The sequence below is a fragment of the Eleutherodactylus coqui genome, chromosome 6 (assembly GCF_035609145.1).
Source record: "Eleutherodactylus coqui strain aEleCoq1 chromosome 6, aEleCoq1.hap1, whole genome shotgun sequence".
In the NCBI taxonomy this organism is placed as follows: domain Eukaryota; kingdom Metazoa; phylum Chordata; class Amphibia; order Anura; family Eleutherodactylidae; genus Eleutherodactylus; species Eleutherodactylus coqui.
In genome coordinates, this window is record NC_089842.1 from 146,331,933 (window position 1) to 146,353,403 (window position 21,471).

Here is a 21,471-nt window from a genome sequence, read left to right on the forward strand (position 1 = left end):
AAGAGAATTAAAAAAAAAAATAACACAGGGATGCGGCATTACTGTGGACTAACTGGGGGTCTGTGCAAAAAAAAAAAAAATTTTGTTTTGCCGCAGGACAACCCCTTTAAGGATTTTTTTCCATTAAGAAATATAGAGGAATGTCCACAGCAGCAAATCTAGACTGAATCCCCATGATTTAGTGCAGATCAGTAAATCCATTGTATGTGTACTTACCCTTATCCTACAGCAGGACTGCACAGATGGGAATACCCTTGCAGCCCTTGAAAGTGGATCAGAATGGCAGACAACATTCGGACCTCAGACCAAAAAAGTTGTGCACCCTTGCCCTACAGGTTCCTACATGGGTCATGACAAGTTCTCAAGGAAACAAGATATCAGCTCACTGTCTCCTTGTAGAACCAATTAACCCTGGAAATGCATCCAAAGCACAAAGAAAGAAATACTGCCATGCTGGTCCTTGCGTAGATAACTTAAAGTAATAGATCTCCAGTTTCAGTTAACAAAAAAAAAAACACCATAAACTTTATTAAAGCAAGATTAAAAACCTTGCGATGCACAACCCCCATAAGACTGATTAAAGCTCAAAACGCATATTTAGTTTTATCTGTATTGTGTACCCCAGGTTTTTTAATCATGCTATAATAAAGTTTTTGATTTTTTTTTTTTTACTGAAGCTGGAGATGTACCACTTTTTTATGACAAGCACTGCCTAGTGCATGAACTTATACATTGACTGCAGCAGTGGTCTTCAGAAGACAGTTGTGGATCCTCCAATTGGTGGGAACCATGTAGGTTAGACTATTGGGATGGGTGTCAACTCTGGGAATATTTAGTGAATCCTGCACTGAGCAGGGGGCTGGACCCGACGACCCTGGAGGTCCCTTCCAGCTCTACCATTCTATAATTCTAACTCCAGGCAAAAGCTAGTTTTTTCTATCAAAAATGTCAGGATTACCATGCAGGGATGCTCATAAAAAGAGGCAGGGCTCAGTCTTTTTTTCCCTCAAAACTAGTGGAAGTTATCTGTAGAATAGGAAATAATATTATAGGGTTAAGGTGATCCACTTTTTTTCATGGTATATTTAAATTGGTGTCATTGATAACCATTGATAAACTAGGAATGAAACGACAAGTGATATATATATATATATGATGAGAGTTACCCTTTAGTCCTCTGAAATTATAAAAACTCTGTAAAATTTGATTTTTTTGTTCTTAAATACCCCATATTAAATAAAAAAAATGTTTTTGATATTGTAGAGCTATCCAATAAATCATATAACGTCCCTGCTCCACCCCCAACTAAGAACAAGTGTGTAGCAGAACAATACTACATAACTCAAATGAGCATGAAGCCACCAGATCAGCACCGGCTCATCTCCCATCTGCTGATCCTTGTTGGTCGGGCAGGGACTTGAAGCCAACAACAGCTGTGACCCAGATTTACTTTCCTCTGCCAAACATAGCCCGATGTTTATTAGCAACCCAGTAAACACACAACACAGAAATAAAAAGATTCACATCTTTATTATGATCATCAACCAGAGAAGCGCTAGGGAGCAATGCATTCAACTGCGAGAACCTCAGAACCATTGTGTACCTGCACAAGAACAGAGAAATCTTCCCATTCATCAACCAAGTTCACACTCTGGTATGTGGACATCAGTGCTGGTTGTGGAGAATGGAGTATGGGAATAGCAGACCATAATGGCTTTCTTCATTCCCCAATCCCATTTGAGAAGCAAACATATGTCCCATACACATTAAGTTACAGTGGAGTAAAGTTCTTTGGCCATTGCTTTAATCAAGAGATGGTTAGTCTTAAAGCACAAACCCAATCGTCAAAGAATAATCAAATATAAATATAATAAAAACACAGTGAGACACGAATATATGCAAATAATACAAGATACTAACTACATTCTACAGAGCACTCCCATCTTTCATCCAGGATTGGACTGACCATTAGACAAGTATTCAATGGAGTGCATGAGACATTACAAATAAACTCCTATATTCCAAAATGTCATGCTCATTAACAGGTCTCCAATTACTGCCCAATAGGACAACCCAACTTGCAGTCACCATCACACCGAACACTGCAAGTGCAATAATATTTGCTAGCAACTGGCCCTCTTATCTGTTCTTCTTATCCTCATGTGAAGTGATATGATTTTGGACGCCTTGTCATTTGGCTTTAGATTTATTGGGAGCAACGATTCCTCTTTGCTGGCAATATAACAATTTTAATTACACTATTAAAGGAACGCAGTAAGAGCATGGCTAGAGGGTTGGACAATGACACAGGCACTCTTTATGGTGGTCATCGAATTTCTAGATCATGATCTAGAGGCGTAACTTGAAGCTCCTGTGCCCCAATGCAAAACCTGTAACAGGACCCCCAACTATAATGCTTTATTTATACTACTAGGCTTACTATATGGAGAAGAGAGGGCTTATGGGCCCCCCTAAGGGTCCTGGGCCCGGGTGCAACCGCATCCCCTTCATTCCCTATAGTTACGCCTCTGTCATGATCTACCAACGTCAGCCCTGCACTAGCTACAACACAGTCGTGTTCTGCCTAGCATGTTCCTTTAAGCCACATTATTTATATGAATGCTATCTGAATTTTCCAAAGAAAAGCAAGATAAATGTCAGTAGCTTTTACATAATCCATGAGGCTTAAATCAAACATGGCTCGAGACGTCACTAAAAGTAGATAGGCAATGTGGATTTGACTGATTTTGAGGGACATTTATAAAACCAATCATCACTTAATAAAAATGACAGTATTAAACTATCATGAGTGACTAGATCACTAAACTCTTAATATTCCATAATCTAAAGGGGTCTTAAAAAGGAGCCCCATGAGAGAAATAGCATTTACACATTTATAAGGATAGTGCAAGCTATGGAAAAAGCCCATAAGCATTTTAATGCAATATGCTTGGCTGCAGTACCTCAAACTGCCTCTAGGAGTGTATCATTTATTGTGAGCAATTTTATATATTGATGGGCATCTCAATGCCTTGTAAAGGTTTCCCCAAGGAGCCAAAGCCACATTTACTTGCCTAATCTCCCTATACTGTATTAACCTATTCCTCCAGCAGGTCACAAAGTCGTAGGTACAGCCAATAACAAGAATAGCGGCTTCAATGATTCTTAACATAAGCAAGAGGAAAATGAAACACGTATAAATAAATAATGGAAAAAAACAACAACAAATAAAATAAGCTTTTCTACCACCGCTTATAATAAAAGGACAACAATCCTGTCCTTGAATCCTGAGAGGTGGATCATGTTTTGGGATGATATGCAAGGGAACATATCCCGAACATGTTAGGGGATACTTAAATAAATTTCACAGCAATAAACAAAATATAACTGAGGTATTAGGGCAGCAAAGTATTGTCACAGACACTGCTTGGCTTCTAGGCCATACATCCATGTAAGACCTAGAGGAATAGAAAATATAAATATATATCTTAGAACTACCCTCAATACCTTTCTACATTACACCAAGGGTGAAATTGCATGGACCATTCTGTGCAAATCCGTTAATTTGGACGGGTAGACCAAGCGGGATAAAGAGTTCATAGCAGGATGGTCACAACACACCACGAAATACCCCAACAATAGGGTGAAGCACGAGGTATATTGGGTACACAACGCATTTGCCACCTCTTGGTTTCTGAAGCCTCAGTTTAGAGGACCATCCCCAAACTATGAAGGAAGGCCATAAAAGCAGCAGTGAACGCTGCCTCTTCAGGTCAGTATAGAGAATTGCACACAAGAGAATTGAAAAAAAGTGACAGCAGGCCTTTGGTACATAGTGAGTTTTTTTTCACCCAAACCCAAAGATCTGCTCTTTGCTTGAAAAATAGTCCACAATTTGTTCATTCAATATGAAGAAACATTTGAAAATGAGTTAATTTCTCAGCATGCTACTCAGGCCTGGAGGGGATCTTAACATGCGGAAAAGAAAGGTTCTTAGCAGAAAACCAACAGCAAGTTCTAAAAAGTTCTGTGCATTTCATAGATCCCAAATGTTCTTTCTACATATCATCCTTTAAGAAGATAGAGGTGTTCCTCACAGAGGAACTGGAGAGATTGTCCTCACCCTTGATCCAACTTCCAAAGTCTTCTCCTTCAGAAATGTTTGGCCTTTACAGTTGGGAATGTTTAAAGTGAATGGACGAGGAGGTCCTTCATCTAGGCTCTTTGTGTTTGCTCGTCTCTTTTTTAGGTTTTCTGGAGCATCCCTTTGTTCACAGATTCCCTTTGGTCTTACCTTGTGGTTTAGATTTTGCTGTGCTTCTTCCTCCTCAGAATAGAAGTAGAGGAAATTAAGTCCAAAACCTAAAAAGCGATCCCACAGTCCCATAGGCTTGGAGGAAACAGACTGGGATGGGACAAGCTGAGAAGGCTGATAAAAGTTTTTGTGCGATTCTGTAGAAGACAAAGGAGTGTACACAGATTTTATGTCCAGAGAGAAAGAACGCTTTAGGCTACTAATTTCACGGCGTTGATCGGATGAGATCCCCATGGTGGTAAACCTGCCCGCCAGGGTTGACTCAGCCTCGTCCTTTGCACAGTTGCTGTCCAATTTGTTGGCATCAATGGCCACTTCTATTTCGTGGGACACCGAGCTGAGATTGTGATTGCTTTGGCAAATCTGCTCGATGTTTGCCTTCTTATCAGGACATGGCAGCTCTGAGCACTCTCTGTCTGTAGGGCTGTCTGGATGAAGTGGTTGGGCTGGATGTGATTGCCGGGAATTGACGAGACTCATCTCATATTCAAGAAGCTGACCAAGGAAGTTGAAGTTGGGGGAAATGGTGGGTCTTTTTTCTTTAACAAACCTGTTTAAGCAAGAAAATGATATTGTTATAATGAAGAAACATAACGAGACGACTGGTCGAAAAAGCAACACAAAGAAAAAGACGTCTCATTATGCAAAGCTTTTGAGAATCCTTTTTGTCAGAAGGGTCCTTCGACAATAAGCTGATCACAATGTTTCCTACCAAAGTGACCCCAGCAATCATCTGTAATCTATGGGGGAACCCAGCAGCAAGTCTTTAATTACTTTGCAGCGTCACCACAGGAGACATTAAGCTTATTGTCGAAGGACCCTTCTGACAAAAAATCAATGTGCTGTTCATAGAATGCATCGATGAGCCAAGAGACACTCTTCGTACCTCCTCTCTGCTCTGGCTAATATATGAGGGTCCAGAACAAGGGAACCCGCTAGAATTCTAGGGGTATTTGAAAATGTGCTTTCTAAATTAGACAATCCCTTTAAGGAGTCTTGTTTGTCTTCAGGTCTATAGAGAGGATTCATATGACAGACATATTTCTTCCCTATTAATTTAGTAAATTAGTAATTGAGGGTGGTAGGTAATTATAGTTAATATACTAAGGATTTGCATATAGAAATACTACATGATACAGCATTATACACTTAGACATGTCAGAGGTGACAGATCCTGTTTTAGTAAATATTTGTATTTCCCATGAAACAAACATTCTAGAGCATTTTTTCATAGAACTCTGTATTGTGCATTTCCTCTGTATGTTCTCCTGGCAATGTATGAATAAATTGACAACTGGACTTGTTAATATGTGCTGCCAGTACCAGACTGTGTAGGGACACACCCTATTGACAAGGGGAATAGTAACACCCATTGTCAATTTAGTTTATACATTTTCAGGAGGAACGACACAGAGCTCTAAGAAATTATGCTATTGAATTGTTATTTTATGGGGAATGCGAGTATTTCCTAAAACAGAAGCGTCAGGGACGCGGACTTCATTACATTCAAATTTTAGCTCCAGCCACTTATGAATTGCACATTTATACACTGTTTATCAGGCTTATTGCCTTTACTTTACCTGTAGGCATCATCCAGTGAAAGCCCCATTGAACTCATGATGTAAGCAATGGCAACAGCTGCTGATCGGGAAATTCCAGCCAGGCAATGAACTAAAACTTTTCCATTTACCAACTCCACTTTTCCTATGAAAACATAAAATACTTTACAAATCAATATAAAATGTACAGCAGCTTGGTTAATGAATGAGCAAAGATTTGAAATATTGGAGTCACAAAAGACAAGAAAACTATGCAACATTTTATAGCTGTGTGAGTTACCTAGCGCCCCCTATTGAACATTAAAAATAAAGGAGTTACCCACAGCCACCAATTAGATCAATGTTTTCATTTGCTAAAGAGAAAATGTACGCTGGAATATGGTTGACTGGACTATGTGAGGCTTATTATAAGGGATACCAGAATTCCTCACTGGTGGGAGATGCGGAGATCCCCAACAACAGCTACAACATAGAGGCTGATACTCTATTTCCCATTGGCTGCAATTGGATGAGGTGAAAATCAGACAATAGAATATATTACAGGATGGCCATGGAAAAGCAGCCCGGTGCCACACTCTTATGAAAGCGGGCTAAAAAGAAAATCTGCCCTTGACACTGATAGCAACCAATTACAGTGCAGCTTTCATTTCACCCCAGTAGTATACGAAATGAAAGCTGCGCTATGATAGGTTGCTATGGGCAACAAAGATTTTCTTTTAGTCAGATTTCATAAGAGTGTGGGGTTGGGCTACTTTTCCGTGGCTAGCCCTGTAGAAGTCTATGGCTCATCTCTCACTACTGGGGCCACTATGAATGGATACTATTACTATTGGGGCCACTATGGGGGATACTATTACTACTGGGGCCACATAAATGGATACTATTACTACTGTGGCCACTATGGGGGATACTATTACTATTGGGATCACTATGGGGGATACTATTACTATTGGGGACACAATTACTACTGGGGCCACTATGGGGGTCACTATTACTATACAGTCCTACAATTACAATCACCCCTTTGAAGGCTGCCATAAGGTTGATGTGACCTTCGGTGAAAATTAGTTTGTCCCCCCTGCTATGGAGGAAAGTCCCCTCCCACTGCTCAAGACCCTATATTGTATTGTGAAAGCATAGTGCCCCTAAGTAAGAGCAGCATTTGCTGTGGTGCAACCAGTCTGTCCTTGTTTCACATGGTCAGCAGTTTTACGAAACAAATGAGCAGACTGTGAGCATGGATTTTGAAGGGCAGGCTATGAATGTATGAACCAAACATTTCCTACCCTTGAATTACAGTATAGGGATAGAATACAGTCTAAACGACAGCAGATGTATTCACTGTATCAGATGTGTAATAATAGGAATGACAGAGAGGAAAAGATACCTATGAACTCAACAGCTGCACTGAGCCAGGGCAGGATCTTCTCACAGTAGCTGTCATTGATGGGGATGCGTAGAAAATGGTTATCAGAGATGAAGACGGGTTTTGGACAGCTGTAGCTGACGTTCAGCACATGCGTGATGCCATTCTGATTAATCACCTCCTATAAAAAGGACATTAAGCAGCACAATGAGATCACTGAAAATGAGAAACCAATTCATAGCAAGAAAAAACCCCCGCGAGTCACACAAATGATTGCTTTAAAAAAAGAATAGATCTTTGTGGTTGACCCACCATGTTGACCACTTACTCAAGTTACAGTTTCTATTTAGCAATATCCTTGAATACAATGGGAACCGTGCCTGCATTACCAAACAGTCCGCTTACTGCTTTGTACAGACCGACAGCCACCGGGAGAACAGTTAATTAGTGGGGATCCCAAACGGTGGACACCCACCGATCAAATACTGATGACCTATCCTTAGAATAGGTCATCAATAGTTAAGAGGTGGGCAACCCCTTTAATATGTAGGACTCTTGGACTCTTAAAACTTGGGATCTGAGATACAGCACTTATTAAGTTGGCTACTGAACCTACAATAGGATAAAAGGGCAAATACACATAAAATAAGTTACACTTTATGAACTTGAAATTATATGTATTTTCTCGTGTCTTTTGTAATGGATGGACAATGCTCAATTCTGAGAAAAGTTACTACAAAAAGACTGATGAAAGTATTCATTTTGTTTGATAGAAAAACAAAAATGTAGCAAACGATCTGTTCAGATAACATATATTAATGGTGCTGTATGTAGAAATATGACTCATGCTACTTGAACAAATCCCACAGAGAGATTCACCACTGCGGCTTGAATGCTTCTCATGAGATAGTAAGTGTTACAGGGAACATTTTACGGTTAGCAGTCAATCTCAGGAGAGTTTCTGTAAAATGGGTGGCTCCATTGCATCATACAGCTTTAGAAATATCCCATTCCACCAGAAGACCACCTGTTGAGTGGTGGCATGAGAAACTACATAGATTTTAAAAGGGGTTATCCAGCCAGTGCCTGCAGGGATACGCTGGGGTTGAAGCAGAAGCACTGCTCCGACCAGAGGCGTAACTTGAAGCTTCTGGGCCCCGATACAAAATCTGTACCAGGCCCCCAAGTATAATGCTTCATGCATAGTACTAGGCTCCCTATATGGAGAAGAGAGGCCTTATGGGCCCCCTAAGGCTCCTGGGCCCGGGTGCAACTGTATCCCCTATAGTTACGCCCCTGGCTCCGACCCCTGTGTAGTAGCCGGCGCTTCTAACTGCAAGTGCAGCTCTCACTGAAATCAATGGAAGCTGTGCTGGTAATTGCAGCTCGTAGTACCATTGATTTTAATAAAAGTTGCACTTGCAATTATGAGCATAATCTGCAACACAGGGGTTGGAGCAGTGCTTCCTCTCCGACCACAGTGTATCTCAGCGACGGCTCCCTGGATAACTCCTTTAAAGGCAATAAAAGTCTTTGAGGCACTTTGGGTGCATTTTTTTTATTTATATGCATCAACACTATTTTGGGCTGACAATTAGTTGTGCAATATCGTTTAATTAAAAATGGTGCACGATTTGCCTTCTGTATATCTATGTGTATATATATATATATATATATTTATTTATATTTATGTGTGTATGTATAGACACTGTAGTCTAAGGGTGATTTTACACAGGATGATTGTCAAACATTTAAGCACCCGACAGTCATCCCAAAGATTATCGCTCCAATGCTTTTTTACAGGAACGATAATTGCTCGCTGAATGAAAGTAGAGTGTGGCAGTGATCTCTTCTGGCTGCCCGCCTCCATTCAGAGTAAACAGGCAGTTATCATACATGAACAGCTGCCTGTTTACATAGGCTAATTATCGTCAGATTGCCGAATGATAAGCAAGTGAATTATTGTTCGCCATTCTATCGTTGGCTGTGTTTACACTGAACAATTATCGTTCAGTTTTGCACGATCCAGCGATTAACTGAATGATAATCATTCCATGTAAAAGGGCCCAAATATAAACTTTGCTGTTAGAAAACTCTGGGCCCTTTTACACAGAACAATTGTCGTTCAGTTAATCGCTGGATCGCGTAAAACTGAACGATAATTGTTAAGCGTAAACAGTCAGCGACTGGACGGTGAATGAGAATTCATTAGTTTATTATTCAGCATTCATTTTAAACAGGCATTAAAAACCTGACAATAGTTGGCCCATGTAAACAGGCAGTCATTCATCTATAAAAGACTGCTCTGAATGGAGCCAGGTGACAACAGATCTCCTGTCAGCTCCACCTTCATTTACTTAACAATTATCACTCCTGTGTGAAAGCACAAGAGCGATATAATCTTTGACTGTTGAGTGTTTAAGGGCCCAACAACCGTCCAGTGTAAGAGGACCCCAAGCCGTCAGTCCAGCTTTACTGGTAGATCTATTGAACCTTAGCCTGCAGGTCTATATACAGTGATATGTAAAAGTTGCAAACTGGAAATTTTTTACTTAAATCCTATTGCAAAAATGATTGTCAACCTGAAGTACATTTTTTCCCCCAGTAAGTGAAAAAATAATTGTCCCCAAAGGTGTCCATAACCTTTAAGCCTGAACTTATTTTGGGGTGTGGATTCCCTTTAGAAACGTACAAAGGTTCATTCTGCTGCCTGGTCAGTATAGATATGTCATAAATCATTGCTGGTGGGCGCAGGAGCTTTCATTCAATGGTATTTAAGGCAATAAATGAAAGCCTGCACTAAAGTGTACTGCAGTGCATTCTGCTTGGTTGTGTTCTATAGACTAGTTCATTACCTACACGTTAAGCTCAAGGCAGAGGTAGTGTAGTGCTGACACTGCTCTTTGCAAGGTGGAATCTGCTTTCATTCAAGGTTATTATTCTGGAAGAGGAGACATGGGCTTCTCTAGTGATTCATATAAATTGTATTAATCACAATGTCTGGTATATGTCCCATAATAGAGAATCCACGGAACCATATTGTGCAGAATGATCAGAATCATTCTTAAAATCAGCCCAGTAATTACAAAACATAAACACTTCTCATCCAGTTACTTCAAGCCTAGACCGAGTCAGTGTTCTTCAAAACGTATGAAGTAGCCATCTTTCTGCCACTAAGGCAACCTTCACTGCGCTAACATAGCTTTTTATGCTTCTAGATCAGAAGATCTTTTACAATTCAAGCTTGAAATTGACACTGACATTTTCATGGCTGCTGGGCTGCCAGAATGTTTTTTTTTAACAGTGGTTGCCCTACTTAGGAAATTTTACTGTATATATACTATAGATCAGATCTCAAGCCTTCTGCTAGTTTTTCATCAGGTGGTACAGTTCAGCTCAGCAAGTACGGAGTGTTCTATTGAACTCGAGAAGAGTCTAAAGCTGACCATGCACATTACATAACTTTCTGCCAAAGTCTTATTCAGCCCACAACCATCACTTTCAGCCCCCATACACATGCATCTTTAGCTTGTGTGCTCAGAGAAGAAGGGAGGAAACAGCTGCCAGACTCCTCCAGTGGAGGCTTATCTTCCCTCAGAACAAAAGGACTGGACATGTTGAAATCCAACTGCCCAGTCCTTCTCTTCCATTTACTGTCAGGGGAGAGTTAGAAGGCTCCCATACACACTGGCATAACTATAGGGGATGCAGTTGCACCCAGGACGAGGAGCTTTAGGGGGCCCATAAGGCCTCTCTTCTCCATATAGGGAGCCAAGTACTATGAATAAAGCATTATAGTTGAGGGCACTGTTACAGATTTTGCATTGGGCTCAGGAGCTTCGAGTTACACCTCTGCGTTAAGAGAAGTTGCCCTCCTTCCCCAACTTTTGCATCCGCGCCCATGAGCCTTTAGCTATGCCCCTACCCATACACATTAGATGGTCGGTGGGTTCAATCAATATTAACCTAATATATATGGCCAGTTTCAGATTGTCTCCCAGTCTACTCTAAAGGTTCAATGGGCTACATACACTAAATAGCCACCAGACATTTGGTTTGATCTAGAATGGTTGCCATTGTGTGATCTCAGTTTTAAAAATGGCATTCCCTGTACACCAGAATCAGTCGCTCTCATTCGTAAACCACTTTATAAATGGTAATTTCCAACCCCATGCACCCAATGCAAAGCATAACAGACTGCCATTTTTTTTAGCTTAACAGAGCTGTATGGGGCTATATAATGCACAGTGGACAGATTTTGGTATGAATCTAGCTTGAGGGTTACATCTGGGCATGACGTACTTTCAGCTAATAGAAGAGGACCACGGGTGAATTTCAATGGTGCACTATTGAGAGGAGTGTCACTCCAAGGGACAACATTACCGGGGGTCCTTTTAGCCTTTTGTTGCCTGAGACAAAAAAGTACGATGGTGCCCCCTACTCCCAAACATGAAAATGACAAAGTGTAGGAATTAAATGTATCAGCCATAAGGCTAAAGTACTTAATTTGCCAGCCCTAATCATGGCCACTTAGTGTAGGTAATTAGTGAGGTTCAAATGATGGACTGCCTACAGAACTATAGCTTTTTTTCTGTGGAATGTCCTATACAAAAAAAACAAGTCAAAATAAGAAAAAAGGTGCAAATAAAGTCTGCCATTCTGCAGACTACAAGAACAAGTGCACAGGTTAAAGCCATATAGCTTATCACCTATCAACCGTTGAAGACAAAAGGTTAAACTCATTCAGCAGCAGTAGAGGAAGCAGCATGTAATATGACCTGCGTATGTTTATGGTTCATACCTGATCCATGACATCATTCTGGGAGCCCAGGTAAAGGTGCGGCAGGATACGGGTAACCGACACCGTTGATGTGGACAGACAAGGTTGTGATATACTCGTGTGCAAAATATTCGAGGTGCGGCCCTCACAGAGGTTTGGGAATTGTGATGAGAATTCTGCAAACCCTCCTGCAGAAGAAGACAACATAAATTCTAAAAGCTGACAGAGCAAATGCAACCAACTCAATCTATAAAAATATATTCTGCTTTGGTTTGTTTTCGTGCCCTGCATTGGATAACTTTATTTACTGTTATAGAAAGGTGTACTGAGCTGTATTTTTCTCCTCCCCACTATTTTTGGCAAGTTACCTAATTTGGTGTGGACTGGATGATGGGATCACGGCATATGCCATTTAAAGCAGGATGACTGCAATGATAATACAGTGTTTCTTTCGGGTGAGATGATTTGTGAGTGTGAGAAAATTTGATTCTGACCGGCACTCGAAGTTGGTTCAATGCCAATTCTTAATGTACGCCTGCAAATCCAAGTTAGGCCGATTGCCAGAGTAAGTCTAGAGGTGTAGTTTACTTCTGAGAGAGGTCAATGCAGTACTGCAAAATTAGGATTATTGTTACCATTTGCATTTCTATATATGTTGTATCTATTCACTTCTGCTTAAAACTATTCCAATAGGCCTTCAATGTTTCCTTACCGGTCATAGCCACAAAGTTCTATAAATAAAAAAAACTTTGTAATTTGTGGTTATATTCACACATCCTTATAGCATAAGGGACATATAGTACTATTCATCCTGATCTCCCTGGTTCATGACTATAATGCAAGAACTACTATAGCATATAGAGTGGCAGGTAAGTAGAAAATAAAAGGAGCAGGTTGGAAAGCTAACAATACAGATTATGTGAAATCTAGCGTTGGTATAGAGTTTTATGTCAAGTTGATGGTCAATAATCTCTAAATACTGTAACCACCCTGGTAATTAGCTCATGGCCATTGTTCCGGCTCCTGGAACCCTGGGCTATCAGTTGTTATCATCATGGCAAATATCATTCAAAGTGGCTGTAGGGGAAATTCTGTTTTCCATGTATTACTTGGATATGCCAGGTTCACTAAAATAACAGCTGCAGTTACATTGTGGCTCGAAGATTTGGGCCCCGAGCGTACTTAAATCTAGGAAGTCTTCTATGAGGTATTGATGAGACAACTCCTTTAATATATTTAAAGATGTCATACAAGAGATATATAAAAAAAAAGGAATATTTCCTTATTTTATTTTTTGCTCTGGAAGTTAGTGAACACATTCCATTACTGCCTATTAACTTCCAAGCCACTTCATGGTTTTGCTAGGGTTTTTCTCTTGGGCAATGACCTCACATAGCCAGACATGGCTCAAACACCACTTCTTGAAATACAGTACGTGTGCCGAGTCTTTTAAAACATGATATCACCATGATATCACTCGGAAATAGATGAGTTAGTCAATAGGACAATTTTCGTTTGAATGGGGAATAAAAAAAATCAATGGCACGATCACATTTTCTGAATGTAGATTAGATCATCTTACTCTCAGCTTTTACCACCATTCAAAAAGAATATTGACTAATTGAGAGCAGCTTGCGTTTTACCACAGTCTGTACTAGATTTTCATTGATAGGATTTAGGAATACATTTTTATACACTAGTTAGGCATAATGGGGCAGATTTACTAATACTGTCTAATAATTAGACTAGACAGTCTTAAAATGTGCCAGATTTATCACATTGACTCATACTGGAATATAAATCTGGCATATCTTTAGACTGTCGAGTCTAGGTTTATACCACCTATTAGTTTGCTTAGTTTACGCCAAAAATGACACTAAAATTTTCGTGCAATTTTTGCTCAATGGAGTCATATTTAGGCCACAACTACTTTCCACAAAGCTACAAAGTAGCAAGAAATTGTCCAAAAGTGTCTAAAAACAATCACATTATAAATGTGGTACAAAGCATTTAAGATAGCTTTCTGGTGCAATTTGTGCTAGAAAACTGGTGAATTCCTAATAGTAAGTCTTCCTCAATGTTTGATAAAATGGATATTTTCTATAGTGAAATTGATGTGTAGAGTTTTTACTTTTCCCCAATGGTTTCACACACTCCATATTTGCTGTGGGCTTTCCACAGTGGAAAATTTGCAGTAAATGCACATCAAATCAGCGGTGGTAAAATCTGCCCTGGATTTTGTTACAGATTTGACACAGGTTTCAAACTTAGTATTTCAAAGGTTGAAATTCAGTCAAAGTTCACAGCATAAATAGACATCCTATTAATTTCTAATCCGCAGCATATTTCAAATATGCTGTGGATTCTGTGTGCAAATTTTCTGCTCCACTTGGATGAGATTTTTGAAATCTTGTCCACGTCTTGTTCTGTAAATTCTGCAGCATTTACAACATGTTTGAAGGCGCCCATATAGGATTAAAATTAAACCTTAACAATTAATTAAAAGGATACCCTTTCCAAATAGGGTGATATAAACATCATAGAGAGTGGTCAATCAATCAGGACTAGAGATGAGCGAATATACTCGTTTCGAGTAATTACTTGATCGAGCACCGCGATTTTCAAAGTACTTCCGTACTCGGGTGAACAGGGGAACAGGGGGGAGCCCTCTCTCTCTCCCTCTCCCCCCCCCCACTCCCCGCTGCAACCCCCCACTCACCCACGGCGCCCCCCGAATCTTTTCGCCCGAGTACGGAAGTACTCGAAAATCGCGGCGCTCGGGCGAAAAAGGGGCGTGGCCGAGTAGGTTCGCTCATCTCTAATCAGGACCCCTTTATGAAACAGAGTAGGGATCTGCTCTCAATCCGGTGGAACCAGTCCCTCCATGAATTATATGGAGGTCATTCAATCTAATGGCTACCATGTGATACAACATTTCTCCTGAACAACTGGTTCGAAAACCATGGCCAGAATCAAGGAGATCATTTGATCACAAGGATGGCTTCTGTTTAAAACCGGGTTGTGTTTACGAGACCACCCTTGACACAGAGTCTATAATTATTATATCTACGCAGGTGGACTTCAGAAGTATTGATAATGTATACATACAGATGTGGGTGTGTTGTCGTGTGTGTACACTCTTACTCCAAAACATTATGTTTCCCTTACCTTCCAAAAGAGAAACTGAGCTGTATTTCTTCTCTAGCTTCCCAACTACCAATGACACAAAATGGCCGGCAGATAGTTCTTGATTGCCCTGGTCATAAACAACTACTTGCTTCTCAAATGAAGTATCAATCTGTTGAATTAGAAAAGAAAATCGGAAATGTCAAGAAGGTAGAAACCCAAATCCATTGACATGAAGCAAGTGAGACTTGTCTGATGGAACAAGGAATATTAGGTGCTAACCTCAAAGCATCAACAAGTCACCTATTCAATTATGGATTTTCTGATCAGCAATCTTAATTTCACTAACACAAGAGTTAAGGATGTGTTGGTGCATAACTAAGTAAATCTGTCTTTTAGGAGTAGGGAAAGATGGTTAACAACCCATGTGTGAGCCATAATCACCTTACTAGTTGTCACCAGGCTCACCCTCACCTCAAAAAGAAAACAGCTATAAGTATAAGGTGGCTATATGCAATAAAACGTTGTTGGCTGTAGGTAAGTAAGCCACTGCCAGACATGACTGGCAGTGGCTTATTTCCCAAGGCAACAAAGGATCTAAAAATGCCCAATTCTTCTTTCCACCAGCACCTGCCATCAGTCAGAAGCCACCTTACATATAGACTATTGTCAACACCACCAATACTGACAGGTTTGGCTAACCTTGATCTGATGTGCCTATTTAGCTTAACAAATGGCTAGATAGAACTTAAGGATTTCAGAAAGTCTCTGACACTCCAGCAATCTTCTGAAAACACGGAACTCAAAGATTTCAGGATTCAAAACATTTACAAAAGCAAGATCTTCTATCATCTCTCCTATCCTTCCTTATGATCCCGTACCGTGGGAACTTTACTTTTGTAAAATCTTTGTGTTTCTCTTAGATTTCTTCAAATTTAACAAGTTTGCATTTTGCAAGCCAATAAAGACTTGTCGGCTATTGAGCACGAGGTTTCCTGTTGCCCACGTCTGTCTGCTGCAATATTGACCCTGACTGGACTATATTTAGGACTGGATGATTCATATTAATTTAAAAGTAACATGGAGTCAGAAGGGGTATCACATAACAAGCATCCTAATTATTTTGGAGGAATGTCGATAGTAACAAGATACATGATGCTCTGAGCTCAGCTCTCTTTAATGGTGAAGTCTGATGTATCTTTGACAACAAACCTTAGGGTGCGGTAGTACAAGAAGTTCCTTTAGAAGACGTTTTCGGGCCAGCTTGGAGCCACACAAGTTTACGGAGCCCATCACATGGAGATTGTTGTATTCACTGAATGAGCGGCAGTCAATTACCAGGACCCCTTCACTGTCCTCCCTCAAGATGCCAGCCAGTTTTTGGGCTTGTATTGCTTGGGGAGGCTTCCTCTCTCCACCCATTTTGATCAGTCTGTTAGAAAATATAAAACATGTAACATAAATTATAAATACACACCAAAATACTAAATTATACATAGTCATTAATGTACATTTCTACTAGTAACAATTTCCAGAGGTATTCTAATCATCTATATTGGCTTCAACATTGAATATGCGGTGTCTGCTAATATTGAAAATGTATGACGCCATTACACCCTCTTGAGTAAGATGGAAACCTCCGCATGTCATCATGGATGGACTGCCCACTTTCTGCAGCATCATTCTACTCCACCAATTCTTCAAGTATTTTGGTGGGACTACACTGGATTTCTTAACTCTGATGTTACGGTGCATCCGTTACCTATTGTAGTGGTTCAACCAATATTTGGAAGGCCTATCAATTTAGCAAGCCATTATTAAGAAGTTTATTGAGACAGTTTCACTGTCTCCTTATAAGACTGATAAAGCAGACTTCTAAAAAGCATAGGCCGTGAGATCAGATATCCAGAGATAAGCATGTGCCATGCCTAATTCTTCAATAAAATATTATGTATTATGTAACCAGAACATATTTTCAGTATTAACTAATGGGTGTATTCCAGTCCAAGATATTCAGTACCACTCAGCTAGCTTAAACAAGTACAAGAATGCTGACATGAAAAACCTGATTTATGTAAATACCTGACTCCAAAAACAACCTCCAACAATAAATCTTGATTAAATTTGCTCAGAGGACTAAAGGGCAGTGCATTGGGATTAGAGGTTACAATCTATCAAACACAATAGATACTATTAAAGTTAATAGCAGTCACAGATTTAAAAGTAAGATTGTTCTACCAAGTGGGGGTAAAAGAAGATTATACAGAATTTTATTATTTTTTTAAAATGATCCCTTTTTTAACCAACACATAGAAATTAATGCTCATTTAAGCTCCTTGAGTTTTGAGAATTTTTTGGTACTTTATTAAAATCAGCAGCAAAGACAAGTCAGAACATGAAGCACTTTAGAAAAAAAGCCATTCATTACATGTCCTTAAGAACACAGCCAAGTGACGTAATTTGGGAAATTCAAAAGTTGCATGTGGCTTTTCTAGAACACATAATAAAACAATATGTTGGGAGTTCTTTTTCTTTTTCAATGACCTTGTTCTGACTCATGGAGACAAGTTGGATATATTTAGGATATTAAGCAAGAAACATAGACTTAAATTTGCATGCTTACAAGGTCTACTACAAATTTGATTTTCCATTAAAACTATACAGTACATATTAAATGGATCTCAGTGAAACCATGAAAAGTGTTTTTTTTTACAATTTTCACAAATGCCAAGCTCTTATAGTTGGTGAGGGGTAAGGTGGGTGAATGCATCACTTTTACAAAAAAAAATAGATAAAAAAAAAATAGAAATTAAAATAAATGAAAAACTGTAAGAATCTGCATCTAAACTGGGCAAATAGATAAATACATGTACTATTGCAACGCCATTTTGGTCTTAACATGCTATAACGCCACCAAGTACTGTGCCATGGATGCGGCCTACAATGAAAGAAGGGGCATTAATATTTTACAAGAGAAATACTCCCTCCTCGTTCAGTGGCTTCCGCAGGAAGAGTGACGGACGAGCATAATTCAGAGCATAGTCAGGCCTATCACAAATGCACTGCAGATTGTGCTACTGAAAAAAAAATGGAACTGGTTCAATCTTGTCCATGTAATCGCCTTTCTCCATTCTACATGTGTTAGGTAATAGCACACATGAGTTCATAATGAAATGCTATTTTCTATTGTGTGATTGTGTTTTCTATAGATAACCCACTGCCCAGCAACAGCCTTCTTTGGTCTGTGCATTAGGTCATTGATGACAGGTCTGGCTGCAGATGAGGTCATGGTGTAAGAGGGACATGTTATCTATGATGTAATGAGATACCAGAGGCATGACATATTGCTGTAAATATCAATCACAGAGCAGTGAAATGAGGACCGACGACTTACATGGCCACAAAAGTCATTTTAAAGATCACCACTAATCAATAGGACACAAGTTACTTTGCATTATAGATTTCTCTCCTCCATCTGATGAACTCCAATATAATGCAAAGATGCTATGGTAATTACCAGCCAAACGCTATAGCTTTTTATGTCCCCCATTGTTACTAAATATCATCCATTTTAGGCTTAGAATGGCTCCTGGATAAATCCTCATTTACGAAACGGAAGCAAAGTAAATGCAAACCCTACAACCAAAATCCAATGTTTAATATATGTAATTTGGTTTTAAAATTGCTATTTATTGTCCTTTTCCCCATTAATTAATATAAATGCAATCCCAGAGCCAGTTTTACAACATTATTAAATCTTACATTATTTTTTTCTCTTGAATTAGTAATCTCACACCATCGGTTTATTTTTTATATATATCTAATTAATGTCTGGTTATTCTTTCCTCGCATTATATCTTATTTGTGATCCTTCCCTTTGTTCCCCACTTTCTAGGTGAGCAGAACACTTAACAATGTTACAATAATGATACAATAACTGTATACAATGTTGTTTACAATAATGATACAAACAGCAATTCCATACCAAAACGATCAGTCAAATCAAACATTCTAACTATGATATTTGTAAATACAATCCTTATGTAATGTCTTAATTCAAACCATTAAACAACATCAAATATCATATTCTACACAAAATGATTCTTCAACCATACCCCACACCCTGTACACACCATCATGACTATATATCTCTACTGGTAAACAAACCCATTTTGTTAATTGGTACCTACCCGGGGATACCAGAAAATGTCCTTTGTCCTATAGTAGGTCCACCCTATAGCAAAGCCTAAATATTTTTTTCTTTCGAAGTTTGTATGGCCTCCACGACTGTGAAATATCCGGATGTCCCAATATTCTTGCTCTCTTCCCTACATCCCTTTCATTTTTAAATTCCCTGCAATTTCCTGACGATACATGAGCTATGCATTATTTGATCCGCTCTGCTCCGCAATGCGTTCCTGGCCTTACTACAGCAAAATGGGGTAGGAGCCAATATAGCGGAAAACACACACATCTCCGCATTAAGGCACGTTCATGGAATTTTTCCTTTTTTTTTCTCTACTTCCAGTAATGAGAATGAAATGGAATTCCAACATATCAGTCATGCACAGGAAACAGGGATGTGGGAAGCGGCTTCCAAATATGCAGAAAATGCTGCAAGCAGAAAGGAGACGGAGACTGCAGATAGAAAGCTGCTGGACGGTGCTAACAGAATTCTAGATACATTTCCAGTTATGACTGCACCGATCAGCAGCACAATGCCTGCAAAATGCATCATAGAATCCGTGCAAGACTGAATCCTAACAGCTGCTGGGAGGGATTACCTCTGCCTTTCCCAGAGAAATCTGACCAGCTGGTCTGGGAGAAGCGAGGACAGTGCAGTCACACAAGTATACTGTAGATGTACAGAGGGCGCAGAATTTTACGATTTGGGGCTGTATCAGTAGTGCATATAGGTTAACCTGCAGTCCTATATACAACCACACTGTAATATCACCCATAAATTGTGCTAAATGACAAACTCAGCTCTGCTACATCTGCAATGTTCTAAGCTGCACCTGTCTGTGCATGACACAATATATGTCTGCGCCATCGATGATACAGAACAACATGGAGATGGAGCCTGCAGCAGCTCTTTCATTGTGTAGCGCAAGTATAAAATGGGAAAGGAGGCGTAAAATAGAGAAAAACACAACCAACATAATACAAAACTGCGTTTATGAATATACAAAAAAAAAAACATTAAACAAAAGGCAAAAGATGACAAAGACCTCACCTTTATCAATAGCTCTGGAGGCTTCCCACTAAAGCCAATGCAGCAGCCTGTGACAGCAGCAGTACCTGCAATGGATGGACGGACAGACGCAGCGCCAGCAGAGCTAGGAGGTAGCAGAGTGTCCCAGGTGCTCTGTACTATATTGTTATGGTGACTGGAGCCAGCAGAGAGGATGAGGTAATGTGCAGGGAGAGGAGGGGGGGGCAGGGGGAGGGTTAAAAATAACTCAGGTTGATGTCATCTCCAGCCAATCAGGATGCATGTCAGGCCCGAGCTGTGATGTCACCTCTTAGCCTGATTAAAACAATCCCTTGGTGGATTTTCCACTGACACACACAGCATTAACCCTTTCATGGATGCATTGCTGAATCAGACAAAAGCAATGGATTTCATTTTTGAAATAGAGGAAAACAGTTAAATGCTAATAATAATGAACAGCTTTTTAATTTTTTTTTTTTTTAAAAAGCAAAATCCTGCAAGTGCAACTATCTAGAGTTAAACAATGAAGTCATATTTAATATTCTGCATATGTGAAATTACAAATGCATGTAAGAAGGTTAAAACATCCAATAGTTCTATTGCTGAGAGAAAGTAAGAAGGATTATTCTGCATCTACTGCTAATTGTTATAATCATGTTTATTTCACATTGTACCCCTGCTTGTATTGGGGCTACTTATAAGCCAGCTTGGGTGCTCTTTTGGCATTTGCTCTGCCAGAATATGTTAGGATCCGAAAGTCACAAATGTACGTTATACACATAATGAGGGGTTAGAAGCAGGCGTATGCGAAATGTTACGTAAATATAAATTCAGCGTAAATTTAGCCTTTGGCCAGATTCAAAGAAGCGTTAAGCCATTTTTACACGAATAATAAAATCACATGATTTTCGCGTGGTGCGAGTAAAAACGCAGAGTTATGAAACCCATGCTTTTCCATGGATTCCTTCACATTAGCGATGCTTTGACGCATGCGATATTGCGTGAAAAAAAAATGACGGCATGTCCTATCGTTCTGCGTTTTGCTCTTTTTTTATCGCCCATGTTTTATCGCATTGTAACGTACGGACTAGCGATTTTCATGTGATGAGA

At 39.7% G+C, this 21,471-nt stretch overlaps 1 protein-coding gene across 2 annotated transcripts; it reads right to left on the reverse strand.

Annotated features, from left to right (window-relative positions):
* Positions 1-1,511: 1,511 nt before the first annotated feature.
* Positions 1,512-20,540, reverse strand: LOC136632756 (dual specificity protein phosphatase 8-like). Of its 2 annotated transcripts, none has more exons than XM_066607894.1 (7): positions 20,383-20,540; positions 16,359-16,578; positions 15,189-15,318; positions 12,042-12,208; positions 7,262-7,421; positions 5,896-6,019; positions 1,512-4,865 (listed from the first exon to the last, which is right to left on the reverse strand). In XM_066607894.1, the coding sequence occupies exons 2-7, from the start codon at positions 16,566-16,568 to the stop codon at positions 4,094-4,096; spliced, it is 1,563 nt and encodes a 520-aa protein (XP_066463991.1). In that variant the 5' UTR covers positions 16,569-16,578; positions 20,383-20,540; the 3' UTR covers positions 1,512-4,093. The 2 variants fall into 2 exon arrangements, with proteins under 2 accessions (XP_066463991.1, XP_066463992.1); XM_066607895.1 differs by lacking the exon at positions 20,383-20,540 and adding an exon at positions 19,337-19,632.
* Positions 20,541-21,471: the final 931 nt, after the last annotated feature.

Bases quoted from the DNA above. Each gene is read 5' to 3' on its own strand.
- LOC136632756 (XM_066607894.1), bottom strand. From the start codon at position 16,568: ATGGGTGGAGAGAGGAAGCCTCCCCAAGCAATACAAGCCCAAAAACTG. The intron at 7,422-12,041 runs GTATGAACCATA...TCCTTTTTATAG, and splicing joins AGAATGATGTCATGGATCAG to GAGGTGATTAATCAGAATGG. The intron at 6,020-7,261 runs GTATCTTTTCCT...ATGTTTTCATAG, and splicing joins TGCAGCTGTTGAGTTCATAG to GAAAAGTGGAGTTGGTAAAT.